Source organism: Euprymna scolopes, chromosome 46 (assembly GCF_053919585.1).
Source record: "Euprymna scolopes isolate OS-2025 chromosome 46, ASM5391958v1, whole genome shotgun sequence".
Taxonomy (NCBI): Eukaryota; Metazoa; Mollusca; class Cephalopoda; order Sepiida; family Sepiolidae; genus Euprymna; species Euprymna scolopes.
The window spans coordinates 53408487-53430319 of record NC_136527.1 but is presented as its reverse complement, the minus strand read 5'-3'; the positions used below and the strand labels follow the sequence as shown (position 1 = coordinate 53430319).

At 27.3% G+C, this 21833-nt stretch overlaps 1 protein-coding gene across 1 annotated transcript; it reads right to left on the bottom strand.

Annotated features, from left to right (window-relative positions):
- Positions 1 to 16333: 16333 nt before the first annotated feature.
- LOC145270122 (uncharacterized) lies at positions 16334 to 16951 on the bottom strand. The gene has a single exon (XM_080125730.1). It carries the CDS (start codon positions 16949 to 16951, stop codon positions 16334 to 16336), a length of 618 nt encoding a protein of 205 aa, XP_079981856.1.
- Between the last annotated feature and the right edge of the window lie 4882 nt (positions 16952 to 21833).

The following is a 21833-nucleotide window of genomic DNA, read 5'->3' as shown; positions in this document are numbered from 1 at the left end:
CATATTCTTGTGAAATGTGTGAGGATTCTTTTATGAGAAAATCAGAGTTGAACAGACATTTAAGAATGCATACTGGAGAGAATCCATACATTTGTGAAGTATGTGATAAATCATTTTCAGAACGTAGCTCCTTAAAAATACATATTCGAATACACACTGGCGAAACCCCCTTTTCTTGTGAAGTGTGTCAGAAGTCTTTTACACAGAGCAATGCTTTGCAAAATCATTTGAGAATCCACACTGGAGAAAAACCATATTCTTGTCAAATATGTTCGGCTTCATTTACACAGAAGGACCACCTAAAAAGACATATGCGAATACACAGTGGAGAAAAACCATATTCATGTGAAATATGCAGTAAGTCATTTGCGGAAAAAGGACATTTAAAAAGACATGAGAGTACACACTGGAAGCATGTAATCCCTACAGCCACTTTCGTAGAAAATGCTGCTGTCAAACCTAGTTGAAGTGAGTGTTCTCAATGATGGAGGTCTGAACAGAGCTGGAAAGGAGAAACGGACCAAATATGTATGATAACAAAAAAAACTGAAATCTTTGGGAGATATCAATCATACCAGTTATTATAACTGCCAAGGAACACTTAAAAACTCATATGCGAATACACAATGGAGAAAAACCATATTCATGTGAAAAATATACAGTAAATCATTTTCGGATAAATGACATTTAATAAGACATATGAGAGTATACAGTGGAAGCTAGAGAAGTTGGACATGTTCATGAGAAAAATATGCAGTAAATCATTTTCGGATAAATGACATTTAATAAGGCATATGAGAGTATACGGTGGAAGCTAGAGAAGTTGGACATGTTCATGAGAAAAATATACAGTAAATCATTTTCGGATAAATGACATTTAATAAGACATGTGAGAGTACACAGTGGAAACTAGAGAAGTTGGACATGTTCATGAGAAAAATACGCAGTAAATCATTTTCGGATAAATGACATTTAAAAAGACATATGAGAGTATACAGTGGAAGCTAGAGAAGTTCATGAGAAAACTTGAATGCCTACTAGATACTATGTTCGAGTATCGAAGTTTTCTCAGGACAATCTAGCATGGTTTTACATTTTTCTAACAAAATCACGACTAAATATTCAACATCAAATAGTATTTGAAACATATGGCGAACCCAGACTAGATTTTACAATAATATTCATAATAAAGTATTTGAAAACTAATGTGCGAATATACCTAGTGAAAAAAGTGCAAGAAACATACAAACAATTCCACTTAAGCAATCGTCTATATATATATGACATAGATAGTAGTTTTAAGGAAATATCACTCCCTGTAATTAAAAAGAATATTTTTATTAAATCGGTTTCAATGGTTTTAATATTTAATCCTGTCAATATTTAACAATTTAAATTTATATTTAGAAGAAATGAGTTTTTATTATCATACTCAAAAATAATAGAACACTTTTCATGATTATCATTTTTTTAAAAAATGTTAATAGAATCACCAGAACATAAAATAGTTTGATCACATGATATGGATTTTATTACTGGCTTAAAAATTAATGTCAGAAAAAAATTCACAAATGTTTGCATATAAAAATGGACCAGATTTATGTTTGAAAGTAAATCTACATTAACTGAATCTGACATATCCTTGTGTACTTGAATTGATACAAAGGAATGCTTCGTTTGTTTATGCATGTGTTAAATATTTCCATGGTTGTATTTACAAGAAAAAATTATTGGGAAAATAATTGAAGTAGAAATAAAAACAAGTGAAATAATGAGATTGTTAATTGAGTTTAAGTTCAAACGAATCCATTAAATTTATTTCGAAAAATACAACACATTTTATCTTAACTGTTTGATTTTGTTATTAATGCTTTGTGGAAACACCGAGGTCATTGATATAAATAAAGGAATAAATGCAACTGTTTTGGTTAAAATAAAAAGATGTATGGAAACATATTTGAAAGGCGATTTTATGCATTTTGAAAATTAAATAACAGTAATAATAAACTCTTTACTTGAAATCAATGTTTAGATACTGCCAGTCATTCTATGATAGATATATGTATATAAAATATGTATATATACACGGTGAAATAAATAAATATGTATATACTAATATATAAATATTTATACTATTATACATATATATACTGATATTTATATACGCAATAAAGTAAATATATATACATACAATAAAATAGATACACACAATATAATAAACATATATACACAATAAAATAAAACATAAATAACATATATACACAATAGAATAAACATTAAAATAAACACACCTACACACATATATATACAATAAAATAAACCCATATACATTCAATAAAATATGCAAAAAAAGATACATAAATACACAATAATGTATACATATATATACGCACACAATAAAATAAACATATATTAACAATAAAATAAAACATACACTATGAAATAAACATATACAAAATATATATACTATAATACACACATATATACACAAAATCAAATTAACATATACACAATAAAGTAAACATATATACATATATATACACAAAAAAAACAAACACAATAAAATAAACATATATATAGGCAAAAAAAATAAACATATATACACAAAGTAAACATGTACACAATAAAGTCAACATGCATATATATACACAATAAAATAAAACATATATACACTATGAAATAAAACATACACAATAAAATAAAACATACACAAAAAAAATAAACATATACACAATAAAATACACATATACACACAATAAAATATAAACAATAAAATAAAACATATATACACAATAAAATAAAACATACACACAAAAAAAACATATATACACAATAAAATAAACATATACACACAATGAAATAAAACATATATACACACAATAAAATAAAACATATATACACACAATAAAATAAACATATACACAATAAAATATACACAATAAAATAAAACATATACACACAATGAAATAAAACGTATATACACACAATAAAATAAAACATATACACACAATGAAATAAAACATATAAACACAATGAAATAAAACATATATACACACAATAAAATAAAACATATACACACAATGAAATAAAAAAATATACACACAATGAAATAAAACATATATACAATGAAATTAAACACATATACACAATAGAATAAAACATATATACACAAAATAAACATATACACAATAAAATATACACAATAAAAGAAACATATACACACAATGAAATAAAACATATATACACAATAAAATTAACATACATAGACACAATGAAATAAAACATATATATACACAATGAAATAAAACATATATATACACAATGAAATAAAACACATATACACAATGAAATAAAACATATATATACACAATGAAATAAAACATATATATACACAATGAAATAAAACATATATATACACGATGAAATAAAACACATATACACAATGAAATAAAACATATATACACAATGAAATAAAATATATATACACACAATGAAATAAAACATATACCCACAATGACATACAACATATATATACACAATGAAATAAAACATATATATACACAATGAAATAAAACACATATACACAATGAAATAAAACATATATACACAATGAAATAAAATATATATACACACAATGAAATAAAACATATATACACAATGAAATAAAATATATATACACACAATGAAATAAAACATATACACACAATGAAATAAAACATATATACACACAATGAAATAAAACATATATATACACAATGAAATAAAACATATATACACAATGGTATAAAACATATATACACAATGAAATAAAACATATATATACACAATGAAATAAAACTTATATACACAATGAAATAAAACATATACACACAATGAAATAAAACATATATGCACACAATGAAATAAAACATATATATACACAATAAAATAAAACATATATACACAATAAAATAAAACATATATACACAATGAAAAAAAACATATATATACACAATGAAATAAAACATATAAACACAATAAAATAAAACATATACACACAATGAAATAAAACATATATACACACAATGAAATAAAATATATATACACACAATAAAATAAATAATATATACACACAATGAAATAAAACATATATACACACAATAAAATAAAACATATATACACACAATTAAATAAAACATATATACACAAAATGAAATAAAACATATATACACACAATAAAATAAAACATATATACACACAATAAAATAAAACATATATACACACAATGTAATAAAACATATATACACACAATAAAATAAACATATATACACAATGAAATAAAACATATATACACAATAAAATAAAACATATATACACACAATGAAATAAAACATATATACACACAATGAAATAAAACATATACACACAATAAAATAAAACATATATACACACAATAAAATAAAACATATATACCCACAATAAAATAAACATATCTACACACAATGAAATAAAACATATGTATACACAATGAAATAAAACATATATACACACAATAAAATAAAACATATATACACACAATAAAATAAATCATATATACACACAATGAAATAAAACATATACAAACAATAAAATAAAACATACACACAATGAAATAAAACATATACACACAATGAAATAAAACATATGTATACACAATAAAATAAAACATATACACACAATAAAATAAAACATACATACACAATAAAATAAAACATATATACACACAATAAAATAAAACATATATACACACAATGAAATAAAACATATGTATACACAATAAAATAAAACATATACACACAATAAAATAAAACATATATACACACAATAAAATAAAACATATACACACAATAAAATAAAACATACACACAATGAAATAAAACATATACACACAATAAAATAAAACATACACACAATAAAATAAAACATATATACACACAATGAAATAAAACATATGTATACACAATAAAATAAAACATATACACACAATAAAATAAAACATATATACACACAATAAAATAAAACATATATACACACAATAAAATAAAACATACACACAATGAAATAAAACATATACACACAATAAAATAAAACATACACACAATAAAATAAAACATATATACACACAATGAAATAAAACATATGTATACACAATAAAATAAAACATATACACACAATAAAATAAAACATATATACACACAATGAAATAAAACATGCACACAATAAAATAAAACATACACACAACGAAATAAACATATACACAATAAAATAAACATATACACAATAAAATAAAACATATATACACACAATAAAATAAAACATACACAATAAAATAAAACATATATACACACAATAACATAAAATATGCACACAATGAAATAAAACATATATACACACAATAAAATAAAACATATATACACACAATAAATTAAAACATATATACACACAATAAAATAAAACATATATTCACAATAAAATAAAACATATATACACACAATGAAATAAAACATATATACACACAATAAAATAAAACATATATACACACAATTAAATAAAACATATATACACACAATTAAATAAAACATATATACACACAATAAAATAAAACATATATACACACAATAAAATAAAACATATATACACACAATGCAATAAAACATATATACACACAATAAAATAAACATATATACACAATGAAATAAAACATATATACACACAATAAAATAAAACACATATACACACAATGAAATAAAACATATATACACACAATGAAATAAAACATATACACACAATAAAATAAAATATATATACACACAATAAAATAAAACATATATACCCACAATAAAATAAACATATCTACACACAATGAAATAAAACATATGTATACACAATGAAATAAAACATATATACACACAATAAAATAAAACATATATACACACAATAAAATAAATCATATATACACACAATGAAATAAAACATATACACACAATGAAATAAAACATATATACACAAAATGAAATAAAACATATATACACACAATGAAATAAAACATATATATACACAATAAAATAAAACATATACAAACAATAAAATAAAACATATATACACACAATGAAATAAAACATATTTACACACAATAAAATAAAACATATATACACACAATGAAATAAAACATATACACACAATAAAATAAAACATATATACACACAATAAAATAAAACATATACACACAATAAAATAAAACATACACACAACGAAATAAAACATATACACACAATGAAATAAAACATATGTATACACAATAAAATAAAACATATACACACAATAAAATAAAACATATATACACAATAAAATAAAACATATATACACACAATAAAATAAAACATATATACACACAATGAAATAAAACATATGTATACACAATAAAATAAAACATATACACACAATAAAATAAAACATATATACACACAATAAAATAAAACATATACACACAATAAAATAAAACATACACACAATGAAATAAAACATATACACACAATAAAATAAAACATACACACAATAAAATAAAACATATATACACACAATGAAATAAAACATATGTATACACAATAAAATAAAACATATACACACAATAAAATAAAGCATATATACACACAATAAAATAAAACATATATACACACAATAAAATAAAACATACACACAATGAAATAAAACATATACACACAATAATATAAAACATACACACAATAAAATAAAACATATATACACACAATGAAACAAAACATATGTATACACAATAAAATAAAACATATACACACAATAAAATAAAACATATATACACACAATGAAATAAAACATGCACGCAATAAAATAAAACATACACACAACGAAATAAACATATACACAATAAAATAAACATATACACAATAAAATAAAACATATATACACACAATAAAATAAAACATACACAATAAAATAAAACATATATACACACAATAACATAAAATATGCACACAATGAAATAAAACATATATACACACAATAAAATAAAACATATATACACACAATAAAATAAAACATATATACACACAATAAAATAAAACATATATTCACAATAAAATAAAACATATATACACACAATGAAATAAAACATATATACACATAAAAATAAAACATATACATACAATAAAATAAAACATATACACACAATGGAATAAAACACATGTATACACAATAAAATAAAACATATACACACAAAAAATAATACATATATACACACAATAAAATAAAACATATATACACACAATGAAATAAAACATATACACACAATAAAATAAAACATATATACACACAATGAAATAAAACATACACACAATAAAATAAAACATACACACAATGAAATATACATATACACAATAAAATAAACATATACACAATAAAATAAAACATACACACACAATAAATAAAACATACACAATAAAATAAAACATATACACACAATAAAATAAAACATACACACAATAAAATAAAACATATACACACAATAAAATAAAACATATATACACACAATGAAATAAAACATGCACACAATAAAATAAAACATACACACAACGAAATAAACATATACACAATAAAATAAACATATACACAATAAAATAAAACATATATACACACAATAAAATAAAACATACACAATAAAATAAAACATATATACACACAATAACATAAAATATGCACACAATGAAATAAAACATATATACACACAATAAAATAAAACATATATACACACAATAACATAAAACATATATACACACAATAAAATAAAACATATATACACAATAAAATAAAACATATACATACAATAAAATAAAACATATACACACAATGAAATATAACACATGTATACACAATAAAATAAAACATATACACACAAAAAAAATTACATATATACACACAATAAAATAAAACAAATATACACACAATAAAATAAAACATATACACACAATAAAATAAAACATATATACACACAATGAAATAAAACATACACACAATAAAATAAAACATACACACAATGAAATATACATATACACAATAAAATAAACATATACACAATAAAATAAAACATACACACACAATAAAATAAAACATACACAATAAAATAAAACATATACACACAATAAAATAAAACATACACACAATAAAATAAAACATATACACACAATAAAATAAAACATATACACACAATAAAATAAAACATATATACACACAATAAAATAAATCATATATACACACAATGAAATAAAACATATACACACAATGAAATAAAACATATATACACACAATGAAATAAAACATATATACACACAATGAAATAAAACATATATATACACAATAAAATAAAACATATACAAACAATAAAATAAAACATATATACACACAATGAAATAAAACATATTTACACACAATAAAATAAAACATATATACACACAATGAAATAAAACATATACACACAATAAAATAAAACATATATACACACAATAAAATAAAACATATACACACAATAAAATAAAACATACACACAATGAAATAAAACATATACACACAATGAAATAAAACATATGTATACACAATAAAATAAAACATATACACACAATAAAATAAAACATATATACACAATAAAATAAAACATATATACACACAATAAAATAAAACATATATACACACAATGAAATAAAACATATGTATACACAATAAAATAAAACATATACACACAATAAAATAAAACATATATACACACAATAAAATAAAACATATACACACAATAAAATAAAACATACACACAATGAAATAAAACATATACACACAATAAAATAAAACATACACACAATAAAATAAAACATATATACACACAATGAAATAAAACATATGTATACACAATAAAATAAAACATATACACACAATAAAATAAAGCATATATACACACAATAAAATAAAACATATATACACACAATAAAATAAAACATACACACAATGAAATAAAACATATACACACAATAAAATAAAACATATATACACACAATGAAACAAAACATATGTATACACAATAAAATAAAACATATACACACAATAAAATAAAACATATATACACACAATGAAATAAAACATGCACGCAATAAAATAAAACATACACACAACGAAATAAACATATACACAATAAAATAAACATATACACAATAAAATAAAACATATATACACACAATAAAATAAAACATACACAATAAAATAAAACATATATACACACAATAACATAAAATATGCACACAATGAAATAAAACATATATACACACAATAAAATAAAACATATATACACACAATAAAATAAAACATATATACACACAATAAAATAAAACATATATTCACAATAAAATAAAACATATATACACACAATGAAATAAAACATATATACACATAAAAATAAAACATATACATACAATAAAATAAAACATATACACACAATGGAATAAAACACATGTATACACAATAAAATAAAACATATACACACAAAAAATAATACATATATACACACAATAAAATAAAACATATATACACACAATGAAATAAAACATATACACACAATAAAATAAAACATATATACACACAATGAAATAAAACATACACACAATAAAATAAAACATACACACAATGAAATATACATATACACAATAAAATAAACATATACACAATAAAATAAAACATACACACACAATAAATAAAACATACACAATAAAATAAAACATATACACACAATAAAATAAAACATACACACAATAAAATAAAACATATACACACAATAAAATAAAACATATATACACACAATGAAATAAAACATGCACACAATAAAATAAAACATACACACAACGAAATAAACATATACACAATAAAATAAACATATACACAATAAAATAAAACATATATACACACAATAAAATAAAACATACACAATAAAATAAAACATATATACACACAATAACATAAAATATGCACACAATGAAATAAAACATATATACACACAATAAAATAAAACATATATACACACAATAACATAAAACATATATACACACAATAAAATAAAACATATATACACAATAAAATAAAACATATACATACAATAAAATAAAACATATACACACAATGAAATAAAACACATGTATACACAATAAAATAAAACATATACACACAAAAAAAATTACATATATACACACAATAAAATAAAACAAATATACACACAATGAAATAAAACATATACACACAATAAAATAAAACATATATACACACAATGAAATAAAACATACACACAATAAAATAAAACATACACACAATGAAATATACATATACACAATAAAATAAACATATACACAATAAAATAAAACATACACACACAATAAAATAAAACATACACAATAAAATAAAACATATACACACAATAAAATAAAACATACACACAATAAAATAAAACATATACACACAATAAAATAAAACATATACACACAATAAAATAAAACATATACACACAATAAAATAAAACATACATACACACAATAAAATAAAACATACACAATAAAATAAAACATATACAGACAATAAAATAAAAAATATATATACAATGAAATAAAACATGTATACACACAATAAAATAAAACATACACACAATAAAATAAAACATACACACAATAAAATAAAACATATACACACAATGAAATAAAACATACCCACAATAAAATAAAACATACACACAATAAAATAAAACATACACACAATAAAATAAAACATATATACACACAATAAAATAAAACATACACACAATAAAATAAAACATACACACAATTAAATAAAACATACACACAATAAAATAAAACATATATACACACAATGAAATAAAACATATACACACAATGAAATAAAACATATACACACAATAAAATAAAACATACACACAATGAAATAAAACATATATACACACAATAAAATAAAACATACATACACAATAAAATAAAACATGTATACACACAATGAAATAAAACATATATATACACAATAAAATAAAACATACACACAATAAAATAAAACATGTACACACAATGAAATAAAACATATATATATACCCAATTAAATAAAACATATACATACAATAAAATAAAACATATATACACACAATAAAATAAAACATATATACACACAATGAAATAAAACATATATACACACAATGAAATAAAACATATACACACAATGAAATAAAACATATACACACAATGAAATAAAACATATACACACAATAAAATAAAACATACACACAATGAAATAAACATACACACAATGAAATAAACATATACACAATAAAATAAACATATACACAATAAAATAAAACATATACACACAATAGAATAAAACATACACACAATAAAATAAAACATACACACAATAAAATAAAACATATATACACACAATGAAATAAAACATATATACACACAATGAAATAAAACATATACACACAATAAAATAAAACATACACACAATAATATAAAACATATACACACAATAAAATAAAACATATACACACAATGAAATAAAACATATACACACACAATGAAATAAAACATACAATGAAATAAAACATATACACACAATAAAATAAAACATATATACACACAATGAAATAAAACATATATACACACAATAAAATAAAACATATATACACAAAATAAAACATATATACACATGATGAAATAAAACATATATACATACAATAAAATAAACATATATACACACAATAAAATAAAACATATATACACACAACAAAATAAAACATGTATACACAATGAAATAAAACATATATACACACACAATGAAATAAAACATATATACACACAATGAAATAAAACATATATACACAATGAAATAAAACATATATACACACAATGAAATAAAACATATACACACAATAAAATAAAACATATATACACACAACAAAATAAAACATGTATACACAATGAAATAAAACATATATACACACACAATGAGATAAAACATATATACACACAATGAAATAAAACATATACACAATGAAATAAAACATATATACACACAATTAAATAAACATATATACACACAATGAAATAAACATATATACACACAATTTAATAAAACATATATACACACAATCAAATAAAAACATTAAAATTTATCTCATTTATTTGCAACCAATTGTTCGTCATCAAAAAAATAATGAAATGTTTTAATGCAATTCTATAAAACTAGATAATGTGCGTATTAGACAGAAAATAATAGGCGAGAGTTTTGTCGTAATATAATGTATAGCAATAGAAAACCCAATTTTCACATAATTTTAATGATTTCAAAATACATTGTGATGTCATAATAAAATCTCTCTCTCCCTTTATTTCTCTCTTTGGCTTTTTTCCTTTGCTATTCGTAATCTTCAACTCTCATATTCACTTTTTCAATAAGGTCATCCCATGTGAAATGTGATTTTTTTGTTTTAATCATCATTTCTGGACCAGAAGTGATTTCGTCATCATATAATAAATAAAACATTTTTATATAAAATTGTAGTTTAGTTCGCATGCAAAATTTCCATAATTCCTAGCGATTATTAGAGGCATGAATCAGACAAAAATTAGTTGAGGGAATTGGTAAGTTGTCTTTTTAAAAAGGAGATATATTGAGGCACATCTCTTTAATATTTGCGATGTTGTTGCAAGGCCGGCCGTCTGGGGGCAATCGACTCAACAACTAACAATATAGACACGGGCAAAATAAACGGCAAAAAGGCAAAGAAGAATGACAGACACAGGTTGTTTAGTTAATGACGAGCGTTTCTCTTTTATTTGTAAAGGAAGCGTGAAATAGGGTATGATATCGTATGATGTGGATGCTGGCTGTCTGGAAAGTTTCACGTCACAGGAGGCTAAGGAACAGGTATTCTAGACGTAGCGTGGTTTCACTGAGTCTAAAACGATCAGGTGGACGTCGGGGCGATCTGCAATGGTTGGTAGACACTGAATGTGGGGTCAGTGTTAAGGAACGGGCGAAAGATCGACACTTAGAACGTAGGATCAGTGTTCAGGAGCTGACAAAAGATCGACACTGAACACGTAGGGTTAATGTTAGGGAACGGACGAACGATTGACACTGATAATATGGGGTCAGTGTTAAGGAATGGATGAACGGTCGACACTGAGAACGTAGGGCCAGTGTTAAGGAATGGACAAACGGTCGACATTGAGAACGTATGGGCAGTGTTAAAGAACGGGCGGTGGGTAGGGAGCCAGGTTCAGGCGAGGTTGCAGACTGGAGGAGCAAGATACAGACGAGGTTGCAGACTGGAAAAGCAAGGTGCAGGCGAGGTTGCCGGAAAACTGCAGGAAGCGCTGGAAGCCACTGAAGACTGGAAGTTGCAGGAGTGAGCAGGACCCGCTGGAGTGAAGTGAAGTTTGCTGTTGGTGGGTCTCAGGAGGCAAGCACTAGTGAATCTCATTAGTGGTAGAAAAACTTATTAGCCCTGATAAGGGCTGGTTGCTTAGCCCTGAAAAGGGATGTTTGAAATGCTGCTTAGGTTGCTGCTGCTAGGAATCCCTCGGCTCCTCCTGCTCCCAGGCCGATCTGATTTGACTCAGCCGAGGCGGGTTGTATTCATTTAGACAGTGTGATGTTAGAGGTGTCAGTCCCATAAGACAAATAAACGACTCTAATTCATTTCAGAACGATATTTTTCCAATCATAAGTAGCTTGGAAGTTCGCCGATTCTATTTGAATTAATTTCGTCTAAAAGTAAAAAGTTGTTTGAATTATTAACGTTTAGCTTAATACGTTTTAATTTCAACGTGTGTAAAGAAGTCAAGGATGGAAAGAAAGGGAAAGCGAACGTGTTCACTGAAATCGGATGTTGTTTATATGTTTAGTGTGCGTTAGCTTTTGCCTTCTTTGTTTAAAGAAAGGAAAGCGAAGAGAAAACAGCGGGGGTGAAGAAAGAAAATAAAAAAAATGGAGACAGTGATTTTGAAACCGCGACAAGGCCCTCTCCTTGAGTAATTGATCATTATCAATTAATAATAAATATACGTCTTATATTTACTTGGAGGGTAACCTTTCTTCCTCGACGAGGGTGTCTAGTTGAGAGGATGGACAATTCTGGAGTTTGATATACCCCTTAACGTGCTGGCTCTGATTGTATGGTTTATGGGACGGGTGTAGTGTCTGGGTGGGTTATGACAGGTTCTGTTCCTCGTGGTGTTTTTTTTTCCAGAAAGCTTAGCTTAGTCGATGGTAATAGTGTCTGTTCGATTTCCTCGGTCGATGATGAGATGCTTCTCTGGGCGCTTTAAGACTTTAAAGGGACTCTGCTATGTTGTTGTCAGTGGTCGCTTTAGTGCATCATTTCCGATGAAAATGAACTCACAATCCTGAAGTTGATGTGGGACGTAGACTGTTGATGACGGTGTGTACTTGAGTTGGGCCATTTTATGACGTAGTTCCTGGGCGAAAGGACTCGGAGATGTGAGACTGGGAATTGTGTCCTCAAAATATTGACCGGGTAGTGAGAGTTCCATGCAAAAGTGTTTTTCTGCTGGAGTACAACCTTTGTCTTCCTTGAGTGAGTTGCGGATTGACAAAAGGATCAAAGGCAGTTCATCTACCCAGTTGCTGTTGTGGGGTGTTTTATAGTCAACGAAGCTTTTAGTGTCCGGTGAAATCATTCCACGAGGCCATTGGCATAAGGGTGATAATCCGTCTTCTTTATATGTTTTACGCCAAGAAGTTGAGTAAATTCCCGGAAGAGTAAAGGTTGGAACTGTGCACCGCGGTCGGTGGTGATGATGTCGGGCACACCTAATATTGCTATCTACTCTTGAAGTATAGTCTTTTCTACTGTTTTAGCCCAGGTATTTCTGATGGGCACTGCTACTGGCCACCTGGAGAAACGGTCAACCATGGTGAGAAGGTAATGATGATTCTGAAATATAGGGAGAGGTCCGACTATATCGATATGAATGTGGCTGAAACATGCGTCTGGGTTGCTGAATGTGCCTGGTGGGGATTTCGTGTGTCTGTGTACCTTGCATTTCTGACACACGACGCACGATGATACCCAATCACGAATGTTAGTATTCATGTTGGGCCACACAAAATGATCAGTGATGAGTTTGACCGTAGCACGTTCGCTGGGATGTGACAATCCATGTAGGTGTTTAAAGATTTGCCCTCTGAATGCTGGAGGTATGTAGATCTGCGATGGTCCAGTTTTGTATCGCAGTATAATATTTTGTTGCTGAAAGGGGCTGGAAACTCTTTCAGTTGCAGGGATGTGTTATACAATACTTCTGGGAGGGTTGGATCGGATTCTTGGGCCTCTGCTCTTAGGTTTTGACTGAGTGGGCTGTCTTCTAAGGTGTTGATGTTGGATCTGGACAAAACATCCGCAACGGTGTTGTTACATCCTTTAACATAATGGATATCAGAGATGAACTGTGAGATGTAGTCCAGGCAGAATACTTGTCGGAGTTGTTTAAAAGAGAAGTTGTCAGTGGTCTGTGATCAGTCAAAATCCACCCTTCCAGTAGGTCTCAAAAGTACATGATGGCGAGATATATTGCCAGAAGCTCTTTCGAGAAGGTACTGTATCTTAACTGAGTTGGTGATAGCTTTGCAGAGAAGAAGTGCGATGGGTTTGTGTTGATCGCCACACACTTGCTCTACCACAGCTCGCACTCCAGTATCTGAAGCATCTGTTGTGAGGTATATCTGCGTCCGTGTGTCCTCCTTTAGAAGCACTTGGTAAAGTTAGCTAAAGCTGTTTTGCTGCTTTAAATGATTTTTCTTGGTCACCCTTCAGGGTGATGGCTTTGTTTTTCCTCTGGAGATTTGTCAGGGAGGTGAGCAGGCTTGAGCATCCGGGGATGAATCGTCGGTAAAAGTTCATCATTCCTAAGAAACGGCGCAGCTGCTTTACAGATGTAGGCGTTGGAAAATCCTTGATGGTTTCTATCTTAGCAGGAAGTGGGATGATCCTGTGAGTATCTGTGTGGTGTCCAAGAAAATCTATTTGCACTTGTCTGGGTTTGTTCGGAGACCATAATGTAAGATGGCAAAATACTTCTAGGTGTTCTTCGTGGGTATCAGCATCTCTGCTGGCCAACAGGATGTCGTCAATATAGGCGTAGACATATGTCAAATCACGCAAAACTTTGTCCATCAACCTCTGGAATGTCTGAGCCACATTATGAAGTCCAAAGGGCATTTTTTAAACTTCAAACAGTCCAAAAGGGGTTGTGACTGTTGTCTTTGGAATGTCCTCTGGAGTTCCTGTGACTTGGTAGTATGCCTTAGGCAAGTCTATTTTCGAAAAGATATGGGTCTCCTGAAAGCCCGAGGCAAGATCGTGAATATGTGGGAGAGAATACCGGTCAGCAACAGTGGACACGTTGAATTTCCAGTAGTCCATGCAGACTGAATTCCCCTTTGGATTTTGATACCAAGTGAAGTGGTGAGGTATATGAACTGTCTGAGGGGCGGATGCTGTTGTCCGCCAACATCTCCTCAAATGCCTTCTTAACATATGCCAACTTGTGTGCAGGGAGTCGTCATGGCCGTGAGTATGCAGGTTGTCCAACACTCCAACAGTCTTGATGTGGTGGTGTGTCGGATGTTCATCAGTGTCGGTATGCTTAATAGGCTGGCTAATGTCCTTGTACTGACCCAGAATGTCTGCATAGCGTGGGTCGTGCTGTGTTGCCACGCTAATCCTAGTTGTGTTCAGATGTGATGGAGTCCCTGTAATCTTGAGAGACGGGGTCCTCGTCTTCATGTGAACAGCCAAGAAATCGGCACCAAGCAAATGTGTTCTGACGTTTGCTACCATGAACGACCACTTAAGGTCACACCTGAAGTCGATACTGTTGAAATCACAGCTTTCTAATCTCTATAATATTATATACGACATCTGGACAAATTAAAATATTATATTTAAGCACATTTAACGACCAGGCAAAGCGCCCCCCCCCCTCCACTAGTTTCTGACATTTGGGCTTTTGTAGAACTTATGCACGACGCATTATCTTATAAGTGGTGGACATTGTTGCATGTGCAAGCACAACAGTTGCTTGGTTGTCTGGACGTCTACCAGGTCTCAATTACCAAATAAACACCAGACCCCACCCACAAAAAAGGTGGTCGTAAAGTGGGTGGTCATTTTACGTTACATTAGTATATAAAAGTGATCCCACACGTTTTACTACTATTTTTTCTTCATATCTAAAAGAAAGAAAAAAAGACTATTTGTTTCCTGAAATTTCAAACGTTATTTTCGTTTCTAGCGCCCCCGAAAACCTAATATAATAGTAATTTTAAAGGATTTTTTGAGGGTGGACTGCACCCTTACCTTAATAAAAAAAAAAAAAGAAAAAATAAACAAATAAAAAGAGAACTAAAAAACTAAAACTAAAAAACAAATAACACTGTTTCGTTTCATTTCAATGATAAAAAAACTGATAAAAATATGGGTGCTAATGCACGTATTAATCCGCACTATTTTTTTTAAATCAGATGTCCAAGTTTTATGATATGTTTTTTTTTTATTCAATTGTAAGGTTAAAGTACGGATTAAGTACAACCGCCCTCCCAATGTTAAGAATGGCTTTTTAAATAATAACGACTTTATTTCAGCACGGATCAATAAAAGCACGAGTACCAAAATATGTAAAGATATTGCACCTTTACCTATATAATCCCCAAATAAATAAATAAATAAATAAAGCTGTTTCGATGAGGAACAACAGTCAACAACACGCACAAAAAAGAGAAAAATAAATCTGTTTCGTTTCATTTCGATAATAATAAAAAACTGAGGAAAATGTGGGGGGAAAAAACGAAATGTTTCGTTTCATATTTACATTTCCGGTTCAATGTTTTGCTGTCTTAATTCGAAGTCGAGGCGAACTATTTCGTTGAGTCGAATTACACTCAGGGTAGGTAATCAGTCAAGATTACCCCTTTTTTTTTTTAATAAATAAATTGTTTGTTGGAACCACAGAATAATTACTAAACACTATCCTCTCCCTATGTTAAGAATAGCTTTCGAAATAATACCGCTATAATAATTCAGCACGGTACCAAGAATACATAAGTACCGAACTTTTTAAAATCGTCCATGGTAAATTTTTACTTGATTTCCACCTTAACATTTTCCTTTAAATTTATGACTTTTTTCAGGGTTTCAGGTATGCTGAAAACGAATATTGCATTAAAACTTTCAATGAATAGTTTTCTGAAGAGTAAGCAATATATCTAGGCACCGTGTTTAGTCAAAGGTTTTACTTCTGTTTAGTCGAACATTTTACTCGTGTTTAGTCAAAGGTTTTACTTCTGTTTAGTCGAACATTTTACTCGTGTTTAGTCAAAGGTTTTACTTATGTTTAGTCGGTAAGGGAAGGAGCGGGGACGAAGAAAGAAAGAAGATAAAATGGAGGCAGTGATTTTGAAACTGTGGCACTTTTATTCGGTACAAAAATCGCTTATGGCCGCCGTGTTACATTTCATGAAACATGCGGAAAAGTATCTTTTCAGTAGCGTGAAAATTTGATTTTATCCATTATAAGGCCTCGATAGTTCGAACTGAGTTGTCTCCTCATTTATTAAATGTATAATAGATGTTCGGGTACTTGTACAGTTTAATCAATTCATTAAAAAATGAAAATATTGAAAAAAGTTTAAATTGTACATATCCGTTATGGAAGGAAGTTCTCCGAAAAAAACAAAATTTCACTTAATTTCATCAAGTATTTTTTTTTTTACAGCGAAAAACAAAAACAAAACAAAAACAATTTGTTATGATACCGAGCAAACGGTTTGATTTTTAGGAAGAAAATCTAGTGTTAAAGATGGGGGGGGGAGGATCAGCACTTTAAATTGAGTTAGCTCCCCGTAGCATTTCTAAAAATCCAAACAAAAATTTTAAAAATCTACCAAAAATCAGGTAATTATCCGATCAATACGAAATTTTCAGCGATTATTAAGAGAAGAATGAACTTTATAACAGTATAGTGTACTTATTTTTCATAAACGTTATTATATATATATTTTTTATTTTTTTTTTTGCTCACAACGCACCTTGTTTTGAAGTGGGAACAAATATGCTTAAAATAATCATCTGAAACTGAACACAACATAGATTGTGTTGTTGTAAGGGACAGGATTATAGATTTTAAAAAAAATTGTTTGCATACCTTATTTTGACGTCTGAATATCAGAACTTCGATTGTGTTTAATTATCCCGCTTTTGAGTTTTGAAGTGTGAAATTCGGTGCATATGTTAAGTAAAATAATTATAAGCAAAACAAAAAAGATTTTTTTTTAATATTTATATGAAAAAAGCCATTTTAAAATCTTTGATAAATAAATAAACAATTTATTTTTTAGCGAGCCAAATAATGCATGACCATTATTAAACAGGACATGCTTTGAAGAATCGATACAAAAAAAAATCAATAAATATTGTGCCCTTTGTGTTAAAAATAGCATCATTTTTTCGATCCCATTTGAAAACGTTTGCCGGCTTTCGACTACGGTGGACCAAATGCACTGAAATAATTTGTTTATTATTCTGCTTTACATTGCTCCCCCCTTACATTTTAGGGAGTCTGCCCCCACACACACACATACACATTAAAAACCAAACTCATATAAATGGTCACCCATCTGGTACTGGCCAGCCTCAGCGTTAATAATACATTGAAATTTTCGTCACTGAAAAATAAGTTTTTTTTTTTTTTGCCTGTTTGGTCTTCCATAGTTTGCTTTTTATCAAATACAAACGTAAACATTGTCTAGATCGACGCGAAATAACTGGTTACCTATATGAATAAGTGTAATTATTTGAAATCCAGATACTTATATTATAATATTTTTGCATATTCTCATAGAAAATACCCTAAATCTTAGACAACAAATAAATAAATTAATTATTTCAAAAACCTTTTTCTTTTTTTTTTTTAATATTCATGTACGTTTTTTGTGCAAGACAAAAAATGTCAATTGTTAACTTTTTGGGAAAATTTAACAGTTAAAATTTAATTAAAATAGTAGAAAAAGTTTTACATATTCTGTTATGATAAAATTCAGGGTTTTATCTTTCTGGAAAAAAAAAAGTTACTCAGAAATAATGGATTTTAATCAATGTAATTTCGTTTTAAAAAACAACAACAACTTGATTTTTCGGCCATTTTTGGCGGTGCCTAATTAAAATACATAACTTATCCAGGTAGGTAGAAGAGTAACTTATCGAACCGAATAAAGGCATTAAAATACATAACTCATCTAGGTAGGTAGAAGAGTAACTTATCGAACCGAATAAAAAAAACATTAAAATACATAACTTATCCAGGTAGGTAGAAGAGTAACTTATCTTGCTTTGTCAATTTTATTGTTTGTTGGCTTCTCTTAACAAAATCCCCAAAACGGTGAATTGTTATTTTAAATGCACCTATTTTTATTATTTTTTTATTACAAAATAATTATCTACTTTATTTTTTGTTGCGGTGAAAAGTGAACATACAGAGGAAATAATTAAAATTAATTATTGCAGTATTAAAAAAACAAAAACAACAACAACAACAATATAAAAAAAAACGGAAGAAGTTTCGTTTCATGTTTTTGTTATTACCTCATGTTCTGCTTCTTGATACAACTTTGAGACGAACTTTTATCTTTGAAACGAACCATATCACCTTTTATTTTTGAAATAGTCACATAAAACTAGTATTTATTGTTCAAGGGATTTTTGGGGTTTACAAGGAATTTATTTAACTTCTTAATTTAGATGAATTTGTCAGTTTCTTCCAACGTGGTAACAGTTTTCATTATAACTTTTTTCACCTTTAATTTTCTTTACATTTAATCTCTTTAATTAATTTTTTCTCGTATAGATTAACTTTAGATTAATCTTTTAAACACAAGCAAGAAATAATCGGAAATCTATTTAACAAAAATAAATAAAAATACGAAAAGGCGGCTTTAAAACGATTTAGAGAATTAATTAAAAAAATAAATAAACTTGTAATCTGTTCTTTCTTAAATATTAAAATAATACTAATTTTATCCGTGATATTCACCAAATAGATCTGCTCTATTTCGAAATAATTTGTTTTATTTTTCCTCTTCAATTTTTGTTTTCTGCGAACTTGCTCTTCAGTTCGTCATCTTTAATGTTAAGTTGAACTTGTAAAGTCAATCACATTTGAAAAATCGTTTACTTTATAAAAGCAGATAAAGTTAATCGAAAGCAGATTATAAAACAAACACGTAAGTATTACTACATGGCGCACGTATGTGTATTTTTTATTTTCATCTTTTTTTTCATCGGATTATTATTGAATGGTCACTAATCTATCAGATTTTGTTTTCAATACTGACTTAAACATAAAAAAAAAGGTCAATACGTAATTCTTTATGTTATCAGTGGTGGCCAATTCTGTATGCGTTTTCACGTACAGAATTGATAACATTTTTCTTGATTTTTGTTATTTAATGTCCCTTTGTCTTTATTGAAACATGAAATCAGAAAAAAAGCGAATAATCCTAATGAAAATGTTGATTTATTGTTGAAAATTTTTCGCTGTCGATTGTTTTTGTTTTCAATATTGACTTAATCATTACAAAAATGGGACTAGTGTACTTATTGATCCGTGCTGACATCATAACGTTATTATTTAAACAGCCATTCTTAACATGGGGAGGGTGTTTTGTAC

Bases quoted from the DNA above. Each gene is read 5' to 3' on its own strand.
- LOC145270122 (XM_080125730.1), bottom strand. From the start codon at position 16,951: ATGGTAGCAAACGTCAGAACACATTTGCTTGGTGCCGATTTCTTGGCT.